Source organism: Leptodactylus fuscus, chromosome 4 (genome assembly GCF_031893055.1).
Source record: "Leptodactylus fuscus isolate aLepFus1 chromosome 4, aLepFus1.hap2, whole genome shotgun sequence".
Classification (NCBI taxonomy): domain Eukaryota; kingdom Metazoa; phylum Chordata; class Amphibia; order Anura; family Leptodactylidae; genus Leptodactylus; species Leptodactylus fuscus.
Genome location: NC_134268.1, coordinates 52939976 through 52961851, shown reverse-complemented (window position 1 = coordinate 52961851; position 21876 = coordinate 52939976). Strand labels below are relative to the sequence as shown.

General features: G+C 40.2%; 1 protein-coding gene across 1 annotated transcript in view; it reads right to left on the bottom strand.

Annotated features, from left to right (window-relative positions):
* CYP7B1 (cytochrome P450 family 7 subfamily B member 1) overlaps nt 1–21876 on the bottom strand; it is a 136178-nt gene that overhangs the window by 2182 nt on the left and 112120 nt on the right. The window contains exon 5 of the mRNA XM_075270436.1: nt 11910–12088. Within this exon, the coding sequence (XP_075126537.1) occupies nt 11910–12088 (179 nt within the window). The remainder of the gene's footprint in view (nt 1–11909; nt 12089–21876) is intronic.

Genomic DNA, 21876 nt, shown 5'->3' with positions numbered 1-21876 from the left:
GTGAAGTGCGGTCCTTTGTTCTGGTTCATGCACATAACATTATACACCACTGGTGAATAGGATCCAGCTGCTCTACCACACCAAGGGAGGAACCCCCTGTAAATGGTTCCCAGGCGCTTATGGTAGTTGTGAATTCATCACAACTCCATCAGGTGAGAGCATTCTCAACAATTATTGGTACACCCTCACCCATACAGTACTTTACCATATACGGCTCGGTGATGTTCTTGCTTTTTTTGTTTTTCCAAGAAAAATGTGGATGCCACATGGATGTGTCAATAAGGTCTAAGGCTAAGGCCCCACGTTGCGGAAACACAGTTTTCTTTTGTTGCAGATTTTGCTGCAGTTTTTTTTAGCCAAAGCCAGGAGTGGATTGAGCAAAAGGTAGCAGTAATAAGAAATTCCTATATATTCCCCATTTCTTTTGTAACCATTCTTGGCTTTGGCTCAAAAAAGCAACAAAATCTGCAACAAAAAAAACAGTTTTTCCAAAACATGGGACCTTAGCCTTGCAGCTTTATTTGTTGCAGATTTTGCGGCATTTTTTTTTAGCCAAAGCCAAGAATGGTTACAAAAGAAATAGGGAATATATAGGAAGTTCTTATACTTCCCCCTTCTGCTCAATCCACTCCTGACTTTGGCTCAAAAAACCTCAGCAAAATCTGCAACAAAAGAAGTTGCGTTTCCGCAATGTGGGGCTTTAGCTGTAGTCTGGAGTTGGACTATTTTTATTCACATGTCTGATTGTCTGAATTTTATACCATAATATACAGGATTCTTAATATATAAATAGTAAATAAAATATAATATAATAATATAAATGTAATATAATAATAAATAAAAGAGAATAGAATGAATATTGAATATAGCTGGTGAAAAATCAGTGAAAGAAAATCTATTAATACAAATTATGAAAAACAACCAGAGTAGAAGAAAGTTCCTAAAGTATGTGCCCAGTAGGGATTGCACATGTATATGTGATGAAACTTAGAAAGCTTACAGTCACTGCACAATGGGTGAGAAAACAACACTGAAGAGTATATTACAGTAAACACTTAGCACATACAACAGGAGCTCACAGTCCGTTTAGTCACACTCTGTAAGCACAGAAAAAATTACACAGAATAATTTCACAGAATTAAAGTGCCTGGTGATTTCTTTCCAATCGCGGTAACTAATAGCTACTGTACTATAGACCGTCCTCACATTGTCAGCCATATTCACAAATGTTTTATAGAAGATAAAATATTCACATAGGTAAAATCTGGAGGGAGGTAATGGTCACAATATCAATGCTAAATTTAGATCTCGGATATCAAGCATTTTAATATTTTCTCCAACCTAGTTTTGCTCCTGATGTGTCCAAAGGTATCTCAGCATCTGTAGCAATTCAAGTCAAGGGATGTGTTTTATTGATTTCTGCATTGCTTATTTTATATTCAAGATCTGCTTTCTCTGAACTGCTTATGGACCTGCAGATTCAGAGCTCATCAAGCATTTCCTATAAAGATTCCTTTTACCACTCCTCTCTTCCCTTAATATTGTAGCTAATGTCGCCTTCCCATTCCAATCTCCTACTGATGTGGTGGTGTAAACTAGTGTCTGTGTAATGTCTCCTCAAGAATATGTAACATGCTGAGGGCAATTAAAGGGATGATGCCACAAAAGTGATTTATAGGGGATCAATTGCTGACCATGAGAACTTCTATGGTTATATATATGTTTGGATGCCTTTAATAAATACACAATTTCTCTTCATCCCATTGAGTGCCAGAAAATTTCTTCTATATGAATATGGCGGCGAGATGCCTTTTCTGAGCACCTGAAGTTTATTATACCGAGTGACAGATCATTATACCCAATATGGTTTATTCCTGTTCAGAATGTAGTGGTGGATGCAGAATGTATGACCCCACTCCATTTATGTTAATGGGGGTGTCAGAAATAGCTTAAGTACAGCACTCAGCCATCTACAGTGCTCTCATTAAAATGAATGGAGCTTATTCTGTGTCCACTGCTACATTCTGAATGGGAGTAGAACACCCCCATTCTCAGGACTAGTGGGGGTCTCAGTAGTCAGAAACCCCTGTTAGAATTTTCAGTATGTACTATCCTCGCTGCAGCACTGCTCTCTACTGTTTCTTTAAGGTTTCCATGCTGACATGTGAAGCTTTCTTTTGCTATGCAGCTAGTTAGGCTGATGTGTGGAGCCAATAAGAGTGCTGTGATAATGAATGCTGGCAAGGCATTTAAGCTTTGCACTAAGGTCCCCAGGTGCCGGCTATTAATGAATTGTTACTAGTTGGTTCTGAGCTCTAAATACATTTGTTGCTGTATTCCACGTAACCAATTCTTGGCCTGTTTTACTGGATATTTGTTTGTTTACTGATTTGGCTTTGACTGTGAACGCTCGAATTTGACCATGAGTTGGATTCATATATACAGTACCTATGATTCTGTTTTGGATTATTCTGTGTCTCCTGGTAGTCCCATCTTGTGAGTTATTGCTGTAGTTTCCTGGTTTAGATTTAGTCTTACAGTGCACCTATTTTTTACAATTGTGTCTGGTGTGATAACTTGGGTCCTAATCCTGCCAAGAAAATCCTGCTTCACGTTGGGCTCTGGAGAAGTCAGGGTAGCCTGAGACTATCTCTCAGGGTGGTGTGAGATTTTGGTAGTTTGTTCTACTGCTCTTTGTTATCTTCAAGTTGCTATATTTTTGGGAATTGCTTTAGAGGCAATCTCATAACACCCCCAATGATCAGCAATTTATCCTCTAACCTTTTGGTAGGAGATAAATAATTTTAGTTGTATAGCTCCTTCAAGACTGATATTTTTTTTATAGCAGTCTCAATTCCCTTGCTGTGAGGGAGATGCACTAGAATTATGAAGAAGCTTCTATCTCTAAATTGTGGTGCATCTCGAGTAGTACTATAGTACTATAAGATCTGCCAGGTAAGGAATGGTGCAATTGGGATCTGTGGTCATGATAACCCCATCTTAAAAACCAACTGCCTGCGTGATCAGCTGTTTGTCCCAGGTTTTGCTTCCATCAACCCCCAACAAACAGCTGATGTTTCTGCAGGAAGCTAAGGTAGTCAGACATTTACCCTACAGCAGTTTCTACAGGGAAAATGTAGCACCACAAGGCAGTAATTCACATAAGTCCTCTATGCTGGTTTATAGGGAGGGTCTTGAGTAGAAGACCTTCCTCTTTGATATTCGTGTACACTAATAGGACACAAAGTCTGGAATGGTCTCCATCCTCTGTTCTGGCTTATGGGGAGGGTGGGGTTTAGTGTAGAAGATCCCCATCTTTGATCTTCATATACACTTATAGAAGACATAGACTTCAGTGGTCTCTATCCTCTGATCTGGCTTATGGGACATTCCTGAGTAGAGGTACACCTCTTTGATGTTTATATACACTAATAGGACACAGACTGCAGTGGTCTCCATCCAATGTTCTGGCTTATGGTGTGGTCCTGAGTAGAGGACCTCCCTCTTTGATCTAGATATACACTTATAGGACACACAGACTGGAGTTCTCTCCATTAAACAAGCCTTTACTTATTTGTTTAAATCCTACATTTTAAGAAATATACAATGGACACGACAATGTCCAAACCTCATGTGATCATGATGGAGTAGCATTAATAGTATTTTTTAGGAGTATTTTGTGTATACTTACGCTTAACACCCCACAATTGCAGATGCATGAAAAATTATTACTGATTGGTTTATGCGCCTAATTAAAAAAGTACTTTCCTTTCTTACAAGTACGATGTTACTGTAACATAGAATTCACTAATGGTTAAGTACACGTTTATAAAAATACATACATAGGCACTTGGCAAGTATACATGGGCAGCTGTATTCTATTCCATTGGTTCTGGTTAATGGACACAGTTTTAAGAACATTCTAGGCTGACAGATGGTTAATAATTTAGTATACATTCCTGTTCACCGAATAAAGCTGAAAAACAGTGATAAATATAGCTAATTATACAGTACATATATGTTAAAGGTTAATTTTAAATCAGGAATTTATAATGAAATGCTAAATAGATTGTATTATTTTGGTAATTGCAGAACCATCAACAGCTCAGTTTAAACAGTCGCAAAATGCAGAATTTCCTGAAAATCATAATCCCAGGTAATTGCAGAAGCAAATTTGATTACAAGGACAATGATATTGTGGTGATTGGTGGAAAAAAGACTGCGAGATGGGAAATAATTGCCGGGTATTCCACAAAAATCTCTGAGAACATTAAGATGTTAGGAGGCAAAAGTGTGCCAGCACATAGAAGAAATGCACACATAATTTGTCTTCTAGAATATAGGTTACATAGCATCAGTATAGTTGTTAGGATGCCAAGAAAAGGTTAGAATATAGTCTCTTGTTGGTACAGATGTGACCAGACTTAACTAATCTTCAGTAAACCAATGAAATTTGTTCTGCAACCAATTCAACATATTATCACAATACGCTAACAAAAATGTTGAAAGGCTTCAGCTCACCCCTCCCCAGAGAGTGGTCACACAAACACCATAAGGATAACTAAGATATCACATTGTGTTAACTAGAAATGAATTTTCCAAAAATTTTGGGTTTGACAGAACCTATAAGTTTTGAGGTTTACCACCCATAAATCACTATTATACTCTGGGGTATCTTAAGACCACAAAGTATAATAAGCAGAGACCAAGAGGAGGCGCAATAACATAATACTGACCTTCCCTCACTTCTCCTGGGTCCTCTAATGGTCTTCTTTGGTCATGTTTTGGCCTCTTCCAGTCCACTGGGTGATTTCACATGTCCTGGAGGACTGAAGAGTCCTGAAGTTGAACCTCAATCGCCATTTTGGGTGTGCCATTGTCATAATACTCTCTTTACAGCGCCATGATGTCAGAGCACACAACATTAACTTTGAGGTCCAATCAAGGACATCATCAGACCCCTTCAGATTGTAATGTCACCCAGGCCAGAAGAGGCTGGAAGATGACAGAGGAGGACCCCAAGGGACTGCCTGTTGCTGTGAAGGAGCCCAACAGAGGAGAAGGAAAGTGAGTATCTGTTTGTTATAATTTTGCACCTCCCCTATGAGGGAGCCTTCACACGGAGTAAACGTGCGTGTATTTTTGCAAGATACACGTGTAAAAATAAGACTCCCATTGACTTCAATGATATTTTTTACACGTGTAAAAATACGCCTGTAAAATGTCATTGAAGTCAATGGGAGTCTTTTTTACACGTGTATCTTGCAAAAATACACGCGCTTTTACTCCATGTGAAGGCTCCCTTAAATACTGTTGGGTCTGAAGAGGACCTGGACTATAATCAAAGCACTCCCTCTTCAGACTTACAAGTCCAAAATAAAACTGATGGATGAACTTTGTAAATATTTGTGAAATTAATCTCATTAAGTTTGCTTATCTTTAGTGTTAACTTTTTATAAAATCATATTGCTTTGAGACAAGCTGCGTAGCGTGACACATATAGTTCAGCCAATTGAGTGGGTGACGGAAGACACATATATATGATGTCATCAGCCATTCTAACCTTATCATTGAAAACTTTTTACTACTATTGTAATGACCTCATCATGGTTTCTATTTATAACAGAAACCACAATACAGATTTGAACAGAGCTTAATTCAGCTTAGGTCTCACTGTCTATTGTGCCCCTCCCCCCAGGGTTCACCAGCAGCTACTGGGGAATTGCTGCTCTAGCAATTCCCTTACATTCTCCTTCATAAAAATGTGGATTTTTTTTTTTTTTAAGCTTCATTAGCAAGGACAGGTTGTTTAAGTGACTAAGAATGGGAATCCTTATAGGATTGAAAATCTACCAATTTTAAATATACATTCTTGATATTATACCATCTTCACATTGAACAAAATACAATAGAATTGTACTTTTGACTGGGCAAATATAGGCAAAATAAATGTACAAAATACAAAAAGAAACTCAAATCCTCTGGGTTATGCCTAGTGAGGTGTGAGCGGGGAGTGCGTAGTTCAGAGTAAAACAACATTAAAAGGACAAGTTGGCACTACACATAACACAATGTATCAATGACTGCCTTCTGGACACCTGTCATGTCAGCAGTCTTCCCCATGATTGTGTCACCTACTGAACCAGATCTTTTTAAAAACTTAGGAAGCCCTTTTTTGGGTTAATTATTCTAATTTTCTGAAATAATGACTTTTGGCTTTTCCTTGACTGTAAGTCATAATTATCAACATTAACAGAAATAAACACTCAAAAAAGTTCCCTCTGTTTGTAATGACTCAATAGGACATATGTGTTTCACTTTTTCAATTCAATTGCTAAAAAAAAATAAGTAACTTTTTGATGATATTCTAATTTATTGAGATGCACTTGTATTACTGTGGGTGCTATGGATAGTGTGAATTAAGAATGCCACACCACTGGTGTAAGTGATTTAATAGAAGGATAGAAACTGAACACGCAAGTACAAAAAAGGGGCTTTCTGGCCTTATACAGTTGATAACCTATTCAATATAACATGAAACCCAGGACCTCTACAGATCAGCTGTTTGAATTTTTCATGTCAAGGCCATGTGATATAATGTCCATTGGACACATGGAATGTGTGCAGCTCGGTGTTATTGTCAAGCATTGTACAACGTATGAGTCTGTTCTTGGCTTTCAGTGATGATGTCTCAGATCCCACCGAAATGCTACTGTCTCTTCATCCAGGTATCAGATCCCCACTGATCTTCAACTGATGGCCTATCCTAAGGATAGAATCAGTCTTATAAACCCAGAAAACCCCTTTAATTGAAAAAGAATGCCAAATATATTGAACTTTTTGCGTTTGCTTTAAAATCCATAGAGAGTGGGCAACTGAAGTGAAAGGGTAGACAATGCCCTCTAAACTCTGTACTTGAAGGTCCACAAGTATGGGGATGCCCTTTAGAACTGTCCTTTTTAAATGCTCTTAAAATTAATATCGCCTATTAGATTTTTTGCAGATTTATACGTATAGATTCTCCATGGAGGATCTGCAGAATAAATAAGTTTAGATTTTAATTTCTATTGTAGGCGTTCATATATCCTCAGCATGCTCGGTTTTGCTATGGAGCGGCAAATGACTTTCAATTTGTGCATTTTCCATATCAAAATCTGCCTGTGTGAACATAGCCACAAAGTCTTCGGCAGACTTTGGATCACTTCACTCAACATGACCTGTTACAGTGGGTGGAGATCATAGCGGTGGACTCGGCATATTTGTGTATTACATCAACTCTAATGGACGTCAATAATAATAACAATTATTCTAATAATTGCTTTTTCATATGTTTTTCTTCTTTTATGTACTTTTATTTCTTGTATACTTCAATGAAATAGCAGATCCATTAGCGGTCAGTTTTGACTTGCATCCCTCCCCCCATCCTTATGCCATCAGCTGTCAGTAAATAACTTGCCAATTTCATTATTGTTTCATAAAACCAGAAAGAGCTCAAGTAAAGATGATAGCAGATGGTTATGTAATCTGCCTATTACAGTTTGATAAAACATCTATGAAACGGCCCCCTTTTATTCGTCTGTCACAATGTAGTAGTCAAGAATTTGGAGCTAATACTCCCATCATGTCCATTCAGAACGATGGGAATTTTAGGTCAGTCTTCCTATAGTTCATCTCTTTCATGAAATTCATTATAAAAAAAAAATGTAGAAACTTGAGATGAACGAGTGGATCTCCTACACAAGAGTTTAGTGGCAGTGACAGATGTATGAATCTTGATAAGCTTCTTTCATACATGCAGTTCAGATTTTATTAGAGCAGAGGTTTAATCAAATAACTCCCATACTATATACCTATAGATCTATAGAGCCGACCCCTGGTTTATGGCCCAGCATATTCACCGAAAGTGATATAATATTCTATAGTGTATTTTTTGTTCTAATATCAGCTGATTGTATCTATTCAATCCCTTTAAGTATAAAGATAGAAGTAAAGTTCTTGTGTTTTAAGAAGCTTGTTTAGGATTAGAAACAATAGTCTATGTCTTTGCAGAAATGGCTCCACTCTTGACCTTGGGCTGTGTCTAATACTGAAAATCGACCCCAGTCATTGGAAGGAGGATTAGTTCTAATATCAGTCAGCTGCTTCTAAAGCCAACAGGATATGGTCTTGTATTAAAAGGGGTATGGACTCACGGAACAGGGATGTAATATTACTAGAGATGAGCGAGTAGTATTCGATCGAGTAGGTGTTTGATCGAATACTACGGTATTCGAAATACTCGTACTCGATTGAACACTACTAGCTGTTCGAAGTTTAAGGTTTGATGCAGAACCAGCGTTGATTGGCAGAATGCTATACATTCTGCCAACCAACACTGGTTCTTCTCTTACCTTTAGAAGTCTTCTCCGTGCAGCGTCCCCGCGTTGTCTTCCGGCTGGAATTCACTCTGCCTAGACATCCGGCCTAGACAGAGCTGACTGCGCATGCGCGGGCATGCCCGCGCATGCGCAGTCGGCTCTGCTCAGGCGTCAGGCCGGGCAGAGCCAACCGCGCATGCGCAGTCGGCTCTGCCCGGCCCCGATGCCTAGGCAGAGTGAATTCCAGCCGGAAGAAGATGCGGTTACGCTGCGCCGGGAGAAGACTTCAAGGAAAATCCAGCCCGACCGTCACTCATGGACTTGGTAAGTATAATTTTATCGAATTTTGCGTACCCCTGAAACGAGCATTTCCCCCCATAAACTATAATGGGGTTTGAAATCCGTTCAAACAGTCGAACAGTGTGCGGCTGTTCGAATCGGATTTCGAACCTCAGACATTTTAGTGTTCACTCATCTCTAAATATTACCAGTGATTGGTGCGGCCCCATCTGGTTTATGCAGTTAAGTTCTGGGGACCAGTATATACAAGAGTTGGCAAAGGTTCAATGGTGGGCTACAAAACTGATAAGGGTCACGGAAGACCTCAGTTATGAGGAGAGACTAAGGTTAAGGCCCCACATAGAGAGCTGCAGCAAAGAAAAAAAACTGTGAAAAAAGAAAAAATGTGTGGCGGCAACACATCACGATTTTTCCCGCTGCGCTTTTCGCAGAATGCTTCCATTATACCTATACCTATTCCATTATACCTATATGGAAACTGTCAATGTTTCCGTAGATATAATTGACATGCTATGAATTCCGAAACCGTGGCAGTTTTGGAAATCGCAGCGTGTCCGCTGCATGGGGTGTGGGTGAAGAAAAGATGTATAAGCACATCAAACTTCAGGATAAGTAGGGGAACAAATTGTTACTCATTGCCATCCATGCATATCCACAGGGGTGAGAAATCTGGGTACTGTCTAGTGATCAAGAGTACAGGGATCCCTGAATGTCTTTGGTTGTCAGAAGAAAAGCCATCTCAGGCAGTGCCCTACAATGACAGACACTCAAGGCCCCTGTTCTTGTGATCAATGGGAGTCCCAGTAGTCAGACCACCGATGATCAGATACTTATTCTCTAACCTGTGGACAGTGGAGAAGTATAATTTGTGGTACAACTCCTTCAAACATAACTTTGAAATTGCATTAAAATACATTGACTATGTTGCCAATACTTTATTTTTCCTTAAGGGCTTTCCCATGATTTATTTTATTCTGATGGCCTATTGTTTGGGTAGACCATTAACATTTGAGCTTCGACTCCCCAGTGATTAGATATCGTTGGTCTATCCCAATGATAGGCTATCAGGAAAAAATTCCAGAACGTCCCTCTAAATTTCCTGTACTTAATAATTGATGACCATCAGTTACAGATCAGCTGGTGTACCATTAAAAAAGTCCCATAAAAACGCTTTAAGGCCATCTGTGCTGTGATGTTAACAAGTTGTGTTGTGTTGTACAATATGGCATCTATTGCTTGATCTTCAGGATATCTCAGCTGTGCCATGCTGTATTATGCAGTCTCCAGAAGCCTTAAAGGAACCATCAATATTAGATCTCCAAGAGTGCAACACCTGAGATCCCAGCAGATCAGACATTTGGAGACAGTGCTGCTCACTATAATTGTCACATGTTGGGGGCCACGCTGCTCCATAGCAGTACAAACTGTAGACGCAGCTTTGCGGTTTATTGTAAAATCCATACAATTCTATTACAGGATGCCTAGAGTATGCCTACAATACTGACAGGCCTGGGAGCCTCCAATAAGCTCCTGGCTCTCATAGTAACAGCTTGTCAAAAATATTGCGGTTGGTAAATAGATGCCTTGGTCACGGTGGAAATATAAGGGTTAATGTTCATGTTCAGAGTGGACTTTGGTTGCAGGCATTGCCACCAGGACTCCGCTGTGCACTGCGCTGTGCAACCAGTGGCCCAGGGGCTACGGCGGCTGCTCAGTTTCTGAGTGGCTGCCATCTTTAAAGAAATGAAAATGTAATAGTACAGTAGATGTCTGAGATGGGTTATAGAAACACTCCAACTATTTTTTAAGTTATGCAAGGTACTCATGGAAGCATTAGCTATTCAGCTAATGAAAATATTACCTACCACCCATTCACATATTCCTAAAATGCTGCTATACCCCATATATCATACTGCCACATTGCCTCATTGAGATGCTGCTCGAAAAGTATTTGTAGGAATTATTGTGAGTGTACTATCCAGCTAATAAAAAGGGACTGTGCTATAGGCCGCACAAAAATAGCAGATGCGACCTAGAGGGGATCTCAAAGATCCCTCTGTCATATAAAATGTACCACGATTCTAAATGGTACAAAATGGGTAGGGCTCCATAAGACTAAGATCACACGGGGTTTTTTGGTCCGGAACCAGAGGCGGAGGCCGCCTCAGGTTCTGGACCAAAAAACGGGTAGCCGTGACTGAATGCCGATGCACTGCATCAGATTCCAGTCGCGCATTCCACTCCAGACTAGGCCCAATGAATGGGCCTATTCGGGAGGAGGGAGTGTCTTTAAGCCAAATCGTGAGGGGAATCGGCCTGAAGAATGAGCATTTTGCTTCTTTTTTTCAATGGGAGACGTCTTTTTGGTCAGGATTTTGAGGTGGATGAGGCCTCAAAATCCTGACTAAAAATCCCTGTGTGAACTTACCCTAATAGGTTTTGTATTGGCGCCTAGACGCTTTAATTTACGCCTATGGAATTATTTAGGATGTGTCTTCCTTCCCCTTATTTTAAGGACATATTATAAATACCTGTCAAATAGCATTTGGGGGGGAAAAGGTGGCGAAATATTATGGACAAAAGTGAGGGTGACTTCTCCTGCAAGTGATCACCTTGCTTCAGGTAGGAGCCAGATGGGTATGTCTGTATGGACACAGCAACCTAATATATAGAACTGTTCCCTTACACATTAATGGTATTTATTTTATCTGATTTCTTCATCCTAACATACTATACATTGATTATTATTTTATATTTTCTATATCTCTATGACATCTGTGTTCCAAACTGCATTATTGAAGCTACCATTCTTATTAATATGTATTTCTGCACGCATGTAAGCTTGTATATAATGATCTATAACCAGTTCATATTTGGTATGTCTTCTCTATGTTTTCAGGGCACTTAAATACTGTAAATGTTGGCCATTACTTGGAGTTTAAGCCACCACCGATTATTTCTATAGCTATAACATGATCCAGAGACATAGACAATGCACATTTAGCCTCAAGTTTTCAATATCCACTGTGCAATTGTCATTTTTTCTGAAAGGACCAGCAGTCCAAATCATCACAATTTTTTTTTTTCTTCCTCGCTACAAGCCCTTTCACCTGCAGGGCCATAAAACTGTGACTGAATATAGGCAGATTACTTCCAGAAGAAGGAGTAACATTAGGAAATGTATGCACTGTAAAGGATTCGGCCTCTGCACCGTGCCCCGAGTCTCATGACAAGCTCAATTTGAATATCTACCTCCGGATCTTCGAAGACCTCGGGATCTTTATGCAGGGCTGGAGGATATAGGGCTACAAAATCGCCTTTCCTCAGATTCACTGACTGGTCATCCTCGAGCTCCAGAAGAAAATCCTCTTGAACTACACGGATGTTCATGGATGCAGAGCATAATCGCAGTGACTCGCTTATAGCACTACCTGAGAAATAAAAAAAAAAGACACGACAAGGATGCAGTTAGGATTTGCTAAGAGAATATATTGCCAATGACTAGACAGCCCCACTGGGCTCTATAACACAAGTATATTTTCTGCGCTGAGGTTACAAGAAGACTACAGCGGAAGCATAACACTGCGTGTAATCCACATAAAGGGCTTACATTACAGTTTACATGTGCTAATAAATATAGAAAAAATTATAGTCAAAGGAATTTTGTATGGAAACCTTTATAGCATACCTTTCTCATTTATTGGAAACCTGCACAATATAGAAGCCTTGCCAATGAGATAATTAAGACCGCATACAAAATACCATTCATTTACATAAGGAATGAGCAACGCTGGGAGACGTCGCTGAGCCGCACAGGCGCGATGACCGATCTAAACTACATCTCTCATCGTGTTCGGCCAGATAGGCGATATCCTTGATTTAGGTAAAATATTTACTCTCTCGTATTCATTCTAAAAATGTATTTACAAAAATGTGCGCTTTCGTAGGCGAGTGTCCTTGCGTTCCCAGTGGCCTTCACCTTTTGCTCCTAGCACGACAGATTTTATGGGTAATTTCCGGCAATTTATCCTGGCAGTTTGAGGAGAAGTCCCAATGGGATTAGTATGAATAATTTGCATAAATCATTCTGATCGCAGGCATATCAGCATGTAGCTGCTGTCTAAATCTGCATCTCTGGTTTTGTAATCAAACCTGACTGTTCCTCCAGCAGCTTATATTGGGGCCATAATGGGGCTTGATCTCCTCTAATAATGGCCTTTTACAACAAAATAAAGCAAATAAAGTCATTTTTGCAGAAGCCGGCGCCAAGCAAGGACTGATACAGGGAAATAAATAAAAGCAACATGTTAACAAAGCCTTGTGCACTTCCTTAACCAAAAGGTTAGTTATCAGAGACAGCAGATCCCCAGCATACACGATGCATCTGAAAAAGATAATAACAAACGTTCTTTCAGGAAATATTAAATCTGTTGCAGCATGCATAGCAAATAAAGTGGCCTTGGATGCTTTCTCGCAGGAGGTTTTTCCTTAAGCGTGCATTTGTCTAAAGAAATGAGGCTGCGGTCAGCTCTGTGTGGCCAGCGCTGTGATTCAATGTGACGTACAGTGAGTCTGTGCATATTCTTTTGGACTGCCTTCGTTACTATAATCAGGCAGAGTCAAATCGGCTTGTTGGTGACGAAGCCAGGGAACAACTCTGGTTCCAGAATATGGCCTCTACTGCGGATAGCCACAAGGCACCTGACACGATAAATTTCAACTGGCAGCGCTCTGGCAACAAAAAACTTTACACGGTACAAATCAATGGTCCAGCCTCCATTTTTCTGCTGTCTGCAGACCTAAAAATACGAAGATGATAATGCAATCGGAATATATGTTTAGAAACGGTAGCTGACATATGTAGCAAAACTATGTACCCGAGGAATTCGGCGAGGGTGAGAAAGAATAGGAGGACAAAAATATATATATAGGCTTGAACCTGCTGCTGCCATAAAATAGCTGGTTTAGATTTTATATCCAGGGTAATGCGGACACATCATATTGGTTGACAGTTTTCCAGGAAGCGTGGCAGTCTGTGCCCAGCGCAGTATCACAGATGACAATTGGGTAAGCATATCTTATGCAGAAGTTAATCACAATAATAGAGCACAAAGTGTGGCGTAGCAGTCAGATCGTAAATGACAAATCTGTTTTACCTTCCAGTACCAGTTATGTGTGGAAGACGAGCTTGGCTGTAGCTCTGAGCGATCATGCCGATAATTATTAGATGACAACAGTAATGAGTCACATTATGATCACCAAAGGACAAGGGGACTTATTTAGGTCTGTCGACTAATACATGCCGCCCTCCCCCCAACCACAGAGTGCTCAGCATTCTACTCAACCTGCACAAATATCAGACAATATACAGTGAATCGAATCACAATAAACCTACAGCCTCCTCTCACACTTGTCATAGTTCAGCAGGCACCAGCGAGTGCTACTAACAGACCAGCTGGGTAGCTTGGGACGCCTTCCATTCTGCACCATGAGGTACAGTAAATTATCTTGCACAGTACAGCAACATCTGTTTCTGTGCTAGTGCCGAACAAACAAGGCAATTTAAAGAATACCTAGGGATAACCAGGCAGCAAAAGAACACGACCCCCCCACACTTCCTTACACATTGGAGTCTTGTGCTTTACTGCTACCGAAAACACAGGAAACCTGTGATCGACGCTTCTAAGACAATTGATTTTTTTTTTTTGCAACATAAAGCCGTTTCAGACCGTCTTCCACTTTTCTATTCCCTAGGTCCCCATGACTATGACTAGACTATTTTTTTTTTTTTTTTAGGAAATGTTTCAATTCTCATATAAATAGTGAGCCTTAAAACGTTATTTGCTATACTTAGTTCACATGCCTTCAAGCATTTGTCTTCCAATTTCCACTGAATAAATGCGTACTAATGAGAAACAGAGCAAGCTGCTGAGGCAAAACTGGGTGACTTGAGTCTGGCCTGCCACCAGCTCCTGATAGGCAGGCAAATTGAGTTAAAATGAAAAGTCTTGTCAGCTGAAATACAACACACTAGCCAAACAACAAGCTGTCAATCACCCTATCAAAACAAGGGACTGCAGGTAATAAAAGGTCATTCGCTTCATTAGCAGATTTGGCTATTGTTGGCAAGTTAATTTTAATTAACCTGGATCTAAACAAGTAAATATCGCAGTGGATAATAGATTTGTATGCAATTGTAAAATATACTATACAAACAAAGTGCACTAATATAACCAGATAGGTAATGAAACAATATATAGGTAACATAAGCACCCTATGACCCCAATTGTAGGGTATTCACAATACAGCACTTTGGGAGATGAATGACCTTCCAACCCTTCTTACCTCCATGATGAATATGTGGCAAAAACAGATCAGGCTGGGTTCACACCTGCGGGGTTTCCAATTCCAAATCTGCTTGAAAAATGCAAAGAGAATGGTCCTGCAGGACTTTTTTCTCCACATTTTTTGGGAGGAAACTTGGCGGACTCCATTATAATCTATGGGGTACATGGGTTTCCACGGGTAACCACAGATTAGGTTTCAGTTCTTTGGGTCCGCAAAAGCATCAATTGGTTTGTATGGGTCAGTGTCAATGCTTGGTCAAGATACATAAGTAATGTAGATGAAAACCGCCTTTATAAATAATGCATTTTTTGTACACCACCATTTTTACCCACAAAGCCATGTGACCATTAATAGGAAAACCTGATCTGACCAAGCTTAGGGGGCGTTCACACTTGGGCCACTGTCCACCCTTTGTGATTCTGCCAAATATCCAGGAGAAACTGCTTGGGGACAGCTTGCCGGCGGTCAGTTTAAAAACCCATTCATTTCAATGGGTTTTTAAAGCAAACCACCAATGTCTATATGCAGCCTCTCTGCTGTGAAACCGTTTTTTTTTTTCTGCTCGGACACAAAGTCCTTCATGTCCAAATTTGTGTTGTATTGCGGCCATTGTGTATGAACTTTATCACACAATTCTATTCTGATAAGTGGTAATTTCAAAAATATCGCCGGGGTCCTTTTTGTCCTGTAAGACCCTAATGGGTGAGAAAAGTCTAATAGTCCATTCTAAAATGTCCATTTTTAATTTCCAAACATATAGGTCTGACAGTGACTTGAATCATTTATTTCACAAATTCGGTACAACAAAAACATGCAACATCGGTAATAAGCCCTAATGTTTTTTCCAGGAGCCACAGTCAAAATTCTAGTCTAGTCTTTTATTTCAGCGGTTATTGTACATCATCATTGTCTATCCCATCGTCATAAAGCACAAGTCCAATCGTTTTCACAGTACAACAGATTCTATATCTATAAGCTGACAGAATCTACTAGCAACGTATCACTAATGAACATAAACACAGAATTCTGTGCCCTGCCCCGTTTTATTAGCATGAATATCATGCTGGTTCACAAAATCCGTAAGTGTCATCCTGAGAATGTTTTGTGTTAAATATATTCTGGTAAATTTCTGTTTTGTTTTGCTTTTTTTCTTAATTTTTTTTATGTTGCTAAACTGTATGTAATACAACAAAAAGAACCAAAATCCTGCAGTTTTCACACTAGTCATAGGAGTTTCAGGGGATACGTATCACCTACACAAGAATCTCTGAGAACTACGGTATTTAAAAAAAAAAAAAAAAAAGCTAAACACAAACGAAAAAAAGTTTTCCTAGTCTTTTTTTTTTTTTACATTTATCCAGATGTTAAAAAAATAAAAACATGCAATAATATGAATGGTCTAAAATAAGGCCAAAGAAAAGAGGCAAAATTAATTATAACAGGAAAAATATTATAGTTTTAAAAACTGCATGTACCGAAACGTAAAAATGTGTCTGGTTATGAACTAGAGAAAATTACCCAATCATGACATAGTTAAGACTGAGGCCCTGCATTGCCGATACAGATTTTATTGCAGTTTTTTTTTAGCCAAATCCAAGAATGGCTGCAAAAGAAATGGGGACTATAAAGGAAGTTCTTATACTTCTACCTTTTCTTCAATCCAATACTGGCTTTGGCTCAAAAACTGCAACAACATAAAAAGCCGTGTTTCAGCAACTTGGGGCCTCATCGGAAACGCAGCTTTTTTTGTTGTAGATTCTGTTACAGTTTTCTGAACCAAAGCCAGGAGTGGATTGATCAGAAGGGAGAAATATAAGAACTTCCTCCATATTTCCCATTCCTTCTGTAGCCATTCTTGGCTTTAGCTTAATAAAAACACAACAAAATCTGCAACAAAAAAAGCTGTGTTTCCACGACATGGGGCCTTAGCCTAAGGCCCCATGTTGCAGAAAAGCTGCTCTTTTGTTGCAGATTTTGCTGTGTTTTTTTTTTTTTTTTTTTTTTTTTTTTTAGCCAAACCTAGGAATGGCTACAAAAAGAATGGGAAATATTGAGGAAACATTTACATTTTTACCTCTGCTCAGTCCTCTTCTGGCCTTGGCTCAAAAAACTGCAGCAAAATCTGCAACAAAAAAGCTGTGTTTCCACAACATGGGACCTTATCCTAAAGGAATTTCCTTAGGCTTAAAAATTAATACCCTATTAATATTGTGGGGTGATAACTAGAGATGAGCGAACACTGTTTGGATCAGCCGATCCGAACAGCTCGCTCCCATAGAAATGAATGGAAGCACCTGTGACGCTGACTTTGCTGGCGGCCAGTCAGCGTCACAGTTGCTTCCATTCATTTCTATGGGAGAGTGCTGTTCGGATCGGCTGATCCGAACAGTGTTCGCTCATCTCTAGTGATAACTGTTAAACATGGGGCACCTCCTGCTGAAGAGTCTGTGGCTCTAGTAAATGTTGCATCCTCTTTTTCAGGTTGTGACATTTGCAACATTCATTGGTAACTCAGTCTTTCTGCAGCTCAGGACCATTCAAGAGAGTAGGATGGATGGAACTGAAATACGAACCCCTAAAAAATATATAGTGTTTTGCACTTTATACAATACACAGAGCTGGTCCTGGTGCTAAAGGGTCCTTCAAACAAGTGATCAATGGGGTTGCAGACTAAAATGTAAAATATACAAAACTAAAGGCCTTTCTTCACAAGTCCGCATATCACGTATTCATGGACACTATATGTGCCAATTTATTTAAATGTGTTTATTCAGACAGAAGTACGTCTCTTTATTTTGCTGATGCATCACACCAATGAAAGTCTATAGGTCCATGTAAAAAAGAAGCAGATATCACCTGTCATCCATTTTCAACATACCCAGAGACAAACAAAGTATAGAAATGAGAAAAAAAAATAGTCCACAAGCAGCACACTATCTGCAAAGGAGCAGGGTGGGGCAATGTCCCCGAATAACACCAATGCGGACATGTGAACATTAGACACTAGACATGTATGGCAGTATTATTTCTACCTTCGTACATCATTTGCTCATTGTATTATATGGCACACTCTAGAGGTAAGGGCAGCAATAGAAGGAACCGTAGAGGGCACCATCCAATATAAGCGCCCTACTTAGGCATCTTGGGCAGAAACCCATAATCCAGCTTTTGCGCACAGTTTGCTAAGCCCTCTACAAAGCTTTACTTACCCGGGTTGCTAGTTTCGGTTCCTTTTACTTTAAGTGGGTAAGTTTCAGTGGCTTCATTCACTTACTTGCTTTTTTATGGAAAATTATCCTTTATTACAGGAATATTTGCATTTAAAACATTGTGGCACAGATCTGAAACTGCTCTGATATTACTATTCCGCGCTCCAGTCTGTCGTGTCTTACTGGCCTTGAATTACTCATAAAATGAATCATTCGGAATAAACTGTTTTGTGCAGTCATGAAAACAGAGTAGTAGAAGAACAATCTAATTAATTAAGTCTCAACCACATATTGACGTAGAAAATAAACAAATAGTACAACTCATCTATGGGAGTATGGCGCACACGTTTCATCACAGGCCTGGCCAGTACTGGCTGTTGTTTTTCAGTACACTCCAAAGATGCCACTATAATAATACTGTATTATATATTATTGATGACTGGATATATTGTTAGAAGAAATGTGGCTTTTTCTATAACTTTGATCATATTTTTGGCTATTCTTCATCTCTTAATCTAGCTAGTATTAAAGAGTCTGTTTCCAGAACCCAGCATATCAACCGGGCCCCGCAGATAGATAGGTTACAGTCACCTGACTCAAATCATGATCTCCCTTTGAGAATTGGTGCCTCCATTGCCCTCTTACGTCTTTGGGACAACAATGCCCTCATTGTTCCAAAGAGCTCATTTGCATATTCAAAAGCAGTGACAGAGGCAATGATTGGGAAAATACCATTTCATTCAGGTGACCCTAACCTATCTATCTGTGGGGCTTGACTGATACAATGGATACTGGAGATTAGATGTGATAACTGGACTTCACCTATAAAGCTCACCTTTCCTGGGTAATAACAGTGTCTCCCAGTACTCAGATACCCCCAGGACTTATAATATGACTGATTGTGTGACACCGCTGTAAGGGCAATGATATAAAAAGTGTATCAACACAGAAGAAAACAGGAAATGCAGAAAACTGGAACTCACCAATAGATGACATGAACCGTATATTGACGATACATGGCTAATGTTGGTGACACTCATTCAATGGAGCAGAAGGATGATGGCAAGTAAAAATAACTCAGAATCTTCCTACCTTACAGGACTATATTCACACATATGTCACCTACCGGTCCCTCTCCATGATTGGCCTCAGCAGTCACATAGGCCACAGAGCTTCTGGGACCAAGACACGCCATAGAACAGAATGGACTGCGGTAGCGAGCGCTGGAGAGTTTGCCAAATTCTTGGACATTGCACATGTTCCAATAACCATTTCCTCACATATCTCTGCAGGTATAAAAGTGTTCTTCACCTGCCACACTCTGTCTGAGCAATTTAGGGTTTAGTAGTGTCATGCTATAGTGTTATTATTTTTCGATCATGACTGTATTTCTGACCATGGCTTGCAGTTTGACTGTGTCTCAGGCTTCTATCTATGCTGTGCTGGTTATCTGTATTTAACCTCTTCTTGTGTCCTGACCTTGTTCCTGCTTCTGCCACTGCCTGCTGGTCACCTGTTCTGATCTTGACTTCTTGTGCTTGCAGGCTCAGCACAATCTCTGCCTGCCTCGCCTATATAACTGTCCCCACTTCGTATATAATATAATTATTAGTATATAATATTACTATTACATGCAAAAATATGTATTTTGTGCCTCATTAATGTATAATATTAATATATGATGTATCTGATGTATTGGAGTAGGAATAGGACTTAGGACTCTGAATCATCTGGGCAGATTTACTATTGAAAAAGCGCCAGAATTTTGGAGCAGTTTGTACTATAAAAATGGCGCACATGTCTCACACCACGTTTATTAACAGTTTTGAACACTTTCTACTCCTTGTGTGACAAAGGAATGGGGGTTATTGAAAAAGAATGGGGCTTACTGAAAAGAGGTGTGACTAAAGATGTGACACCATGTGCCAAAAATGTGCCAAAATTTTGGCACTTTTTTTTTTTTTGTCAGAAACAAAGTTAAGTAGTAAGTGGTATAAAATTAGGCTGGACCAGTGGCGTAACTAGGAATGGCGGGGCCCCGTGGCGAACTTTTGACATGGGGCCCCCCCTCCCCAAACCGATGCCGAAGACCTCGACTGACCCCCTCCTCCGCACTCTATTATGTCCCTTAGTAAGCCCTGCACACAGTATTATCCCCAATAGTGTCCCCTGCACACACAGTATTAACCCCTATAGTGTCCAATGCACACAGTATTAACCCCTATAGTGTCCCCTGCACACACAGTATTAACCCCTATAGTGTCCCCTGCACACACAGTATTAACCCCTATAGTATCCAATGCACACACAGTATTAACCCCTATAGTGTCCAATGCACACACAGTATTAACCCCTATAGTGTCCAATGCACACACAGTATTAACCCCTATAGTGTCCAATGCATACAGTATTAACCCCTATAGTGTCCCCTGCACACACAGTATTAACCCCTATAGTGTCCAATGCACACAGTATTAACCCCTATAGTGTCCCCTGCACACACAGTATTAACCCCTATAGTGTCCCCTGCACACACAGTATTATTAACCCCTATAGTGTCCAATGTACACACAGTATTAACCCCTATAGTGCCCCTGCACACACAGTATTATCCCCCATAGTGTCCCCATATGTCCCACTGTGGACACCTATAAACATTTATTATACTCTGGGGTCTGAAAAGACCCCAGAGTATAATAATCGGAGACCCGGGGGATTAAAACCATTAAAAGAACAGAGACAGTTGCTTACCTGTTCCTGTCCGCTCTTGTCCAGCTTTAATGACGTCAGACGTCACATGACCCGGGAAGCTGGCCTGGGTCATGTGACGTCAGAGACGTCAGACACGAATGACGGAGGCCTGGCAAAGACCCCCGCGTATAATGATAGCCTCTGTGGGCCCTGCGGTGTCACTTGCCGATCCCGGTCCAGCCAGGATCGGCAAGTGAATAGGACCCGTAACGGACTTTTAAAAAAAACAAACAAAAAAAAAAAACGCAGCGGTAGCGGCTGTCACCGGGCCCCCTAATGGCCCGGGCCCTGTGGCAGCTGCTACTGCTGCTACCACGGTAGTTACGCCCCTGGGCTGGACAGTCTCTATGATAAACTTGGTCCAATTTAACGTTGTCTAGTGTAAAGGGGTTGGCCTTTTTCAGATCAATATTGAGAGACAAATGTTATTGCTTATATAATAAAAAGTTGTAAAATTTTCCAATAAACTTTCTGTATCAATTCCTCATGTTTTTCTAGATCTCAGCTTGTTGACATTCATTCTGCTTACTCCTGCTAGATAAGAATCAGTCCATGGTCATGTAATACATGGTCATGTGATATATAGAGCATGGCCATGTGATGTACAGTCCATGATCATGTGATATACGGTCCATAGTGATGTTAAATACAGTCCACAGTCATATAATATATGGTCCATGGTCATGTGATACACAGTCCAAGGTCATCTGATACACAGAACATGGTCATGTGATATTCACAGGTGCTCGTTATACTCACAGCACAGTAATCAGAATCTGCCTGGTAAGGGCTCGTTCACATCTGCGGCCCGGCACTCCGTACTTAGGTTTCCGTTTCCTGCCTAAAACACAGGCAGGATACGGAAACCTGCAGGAGACTTTCTCACCCATTCATTTGAATGGGTGAGAAAG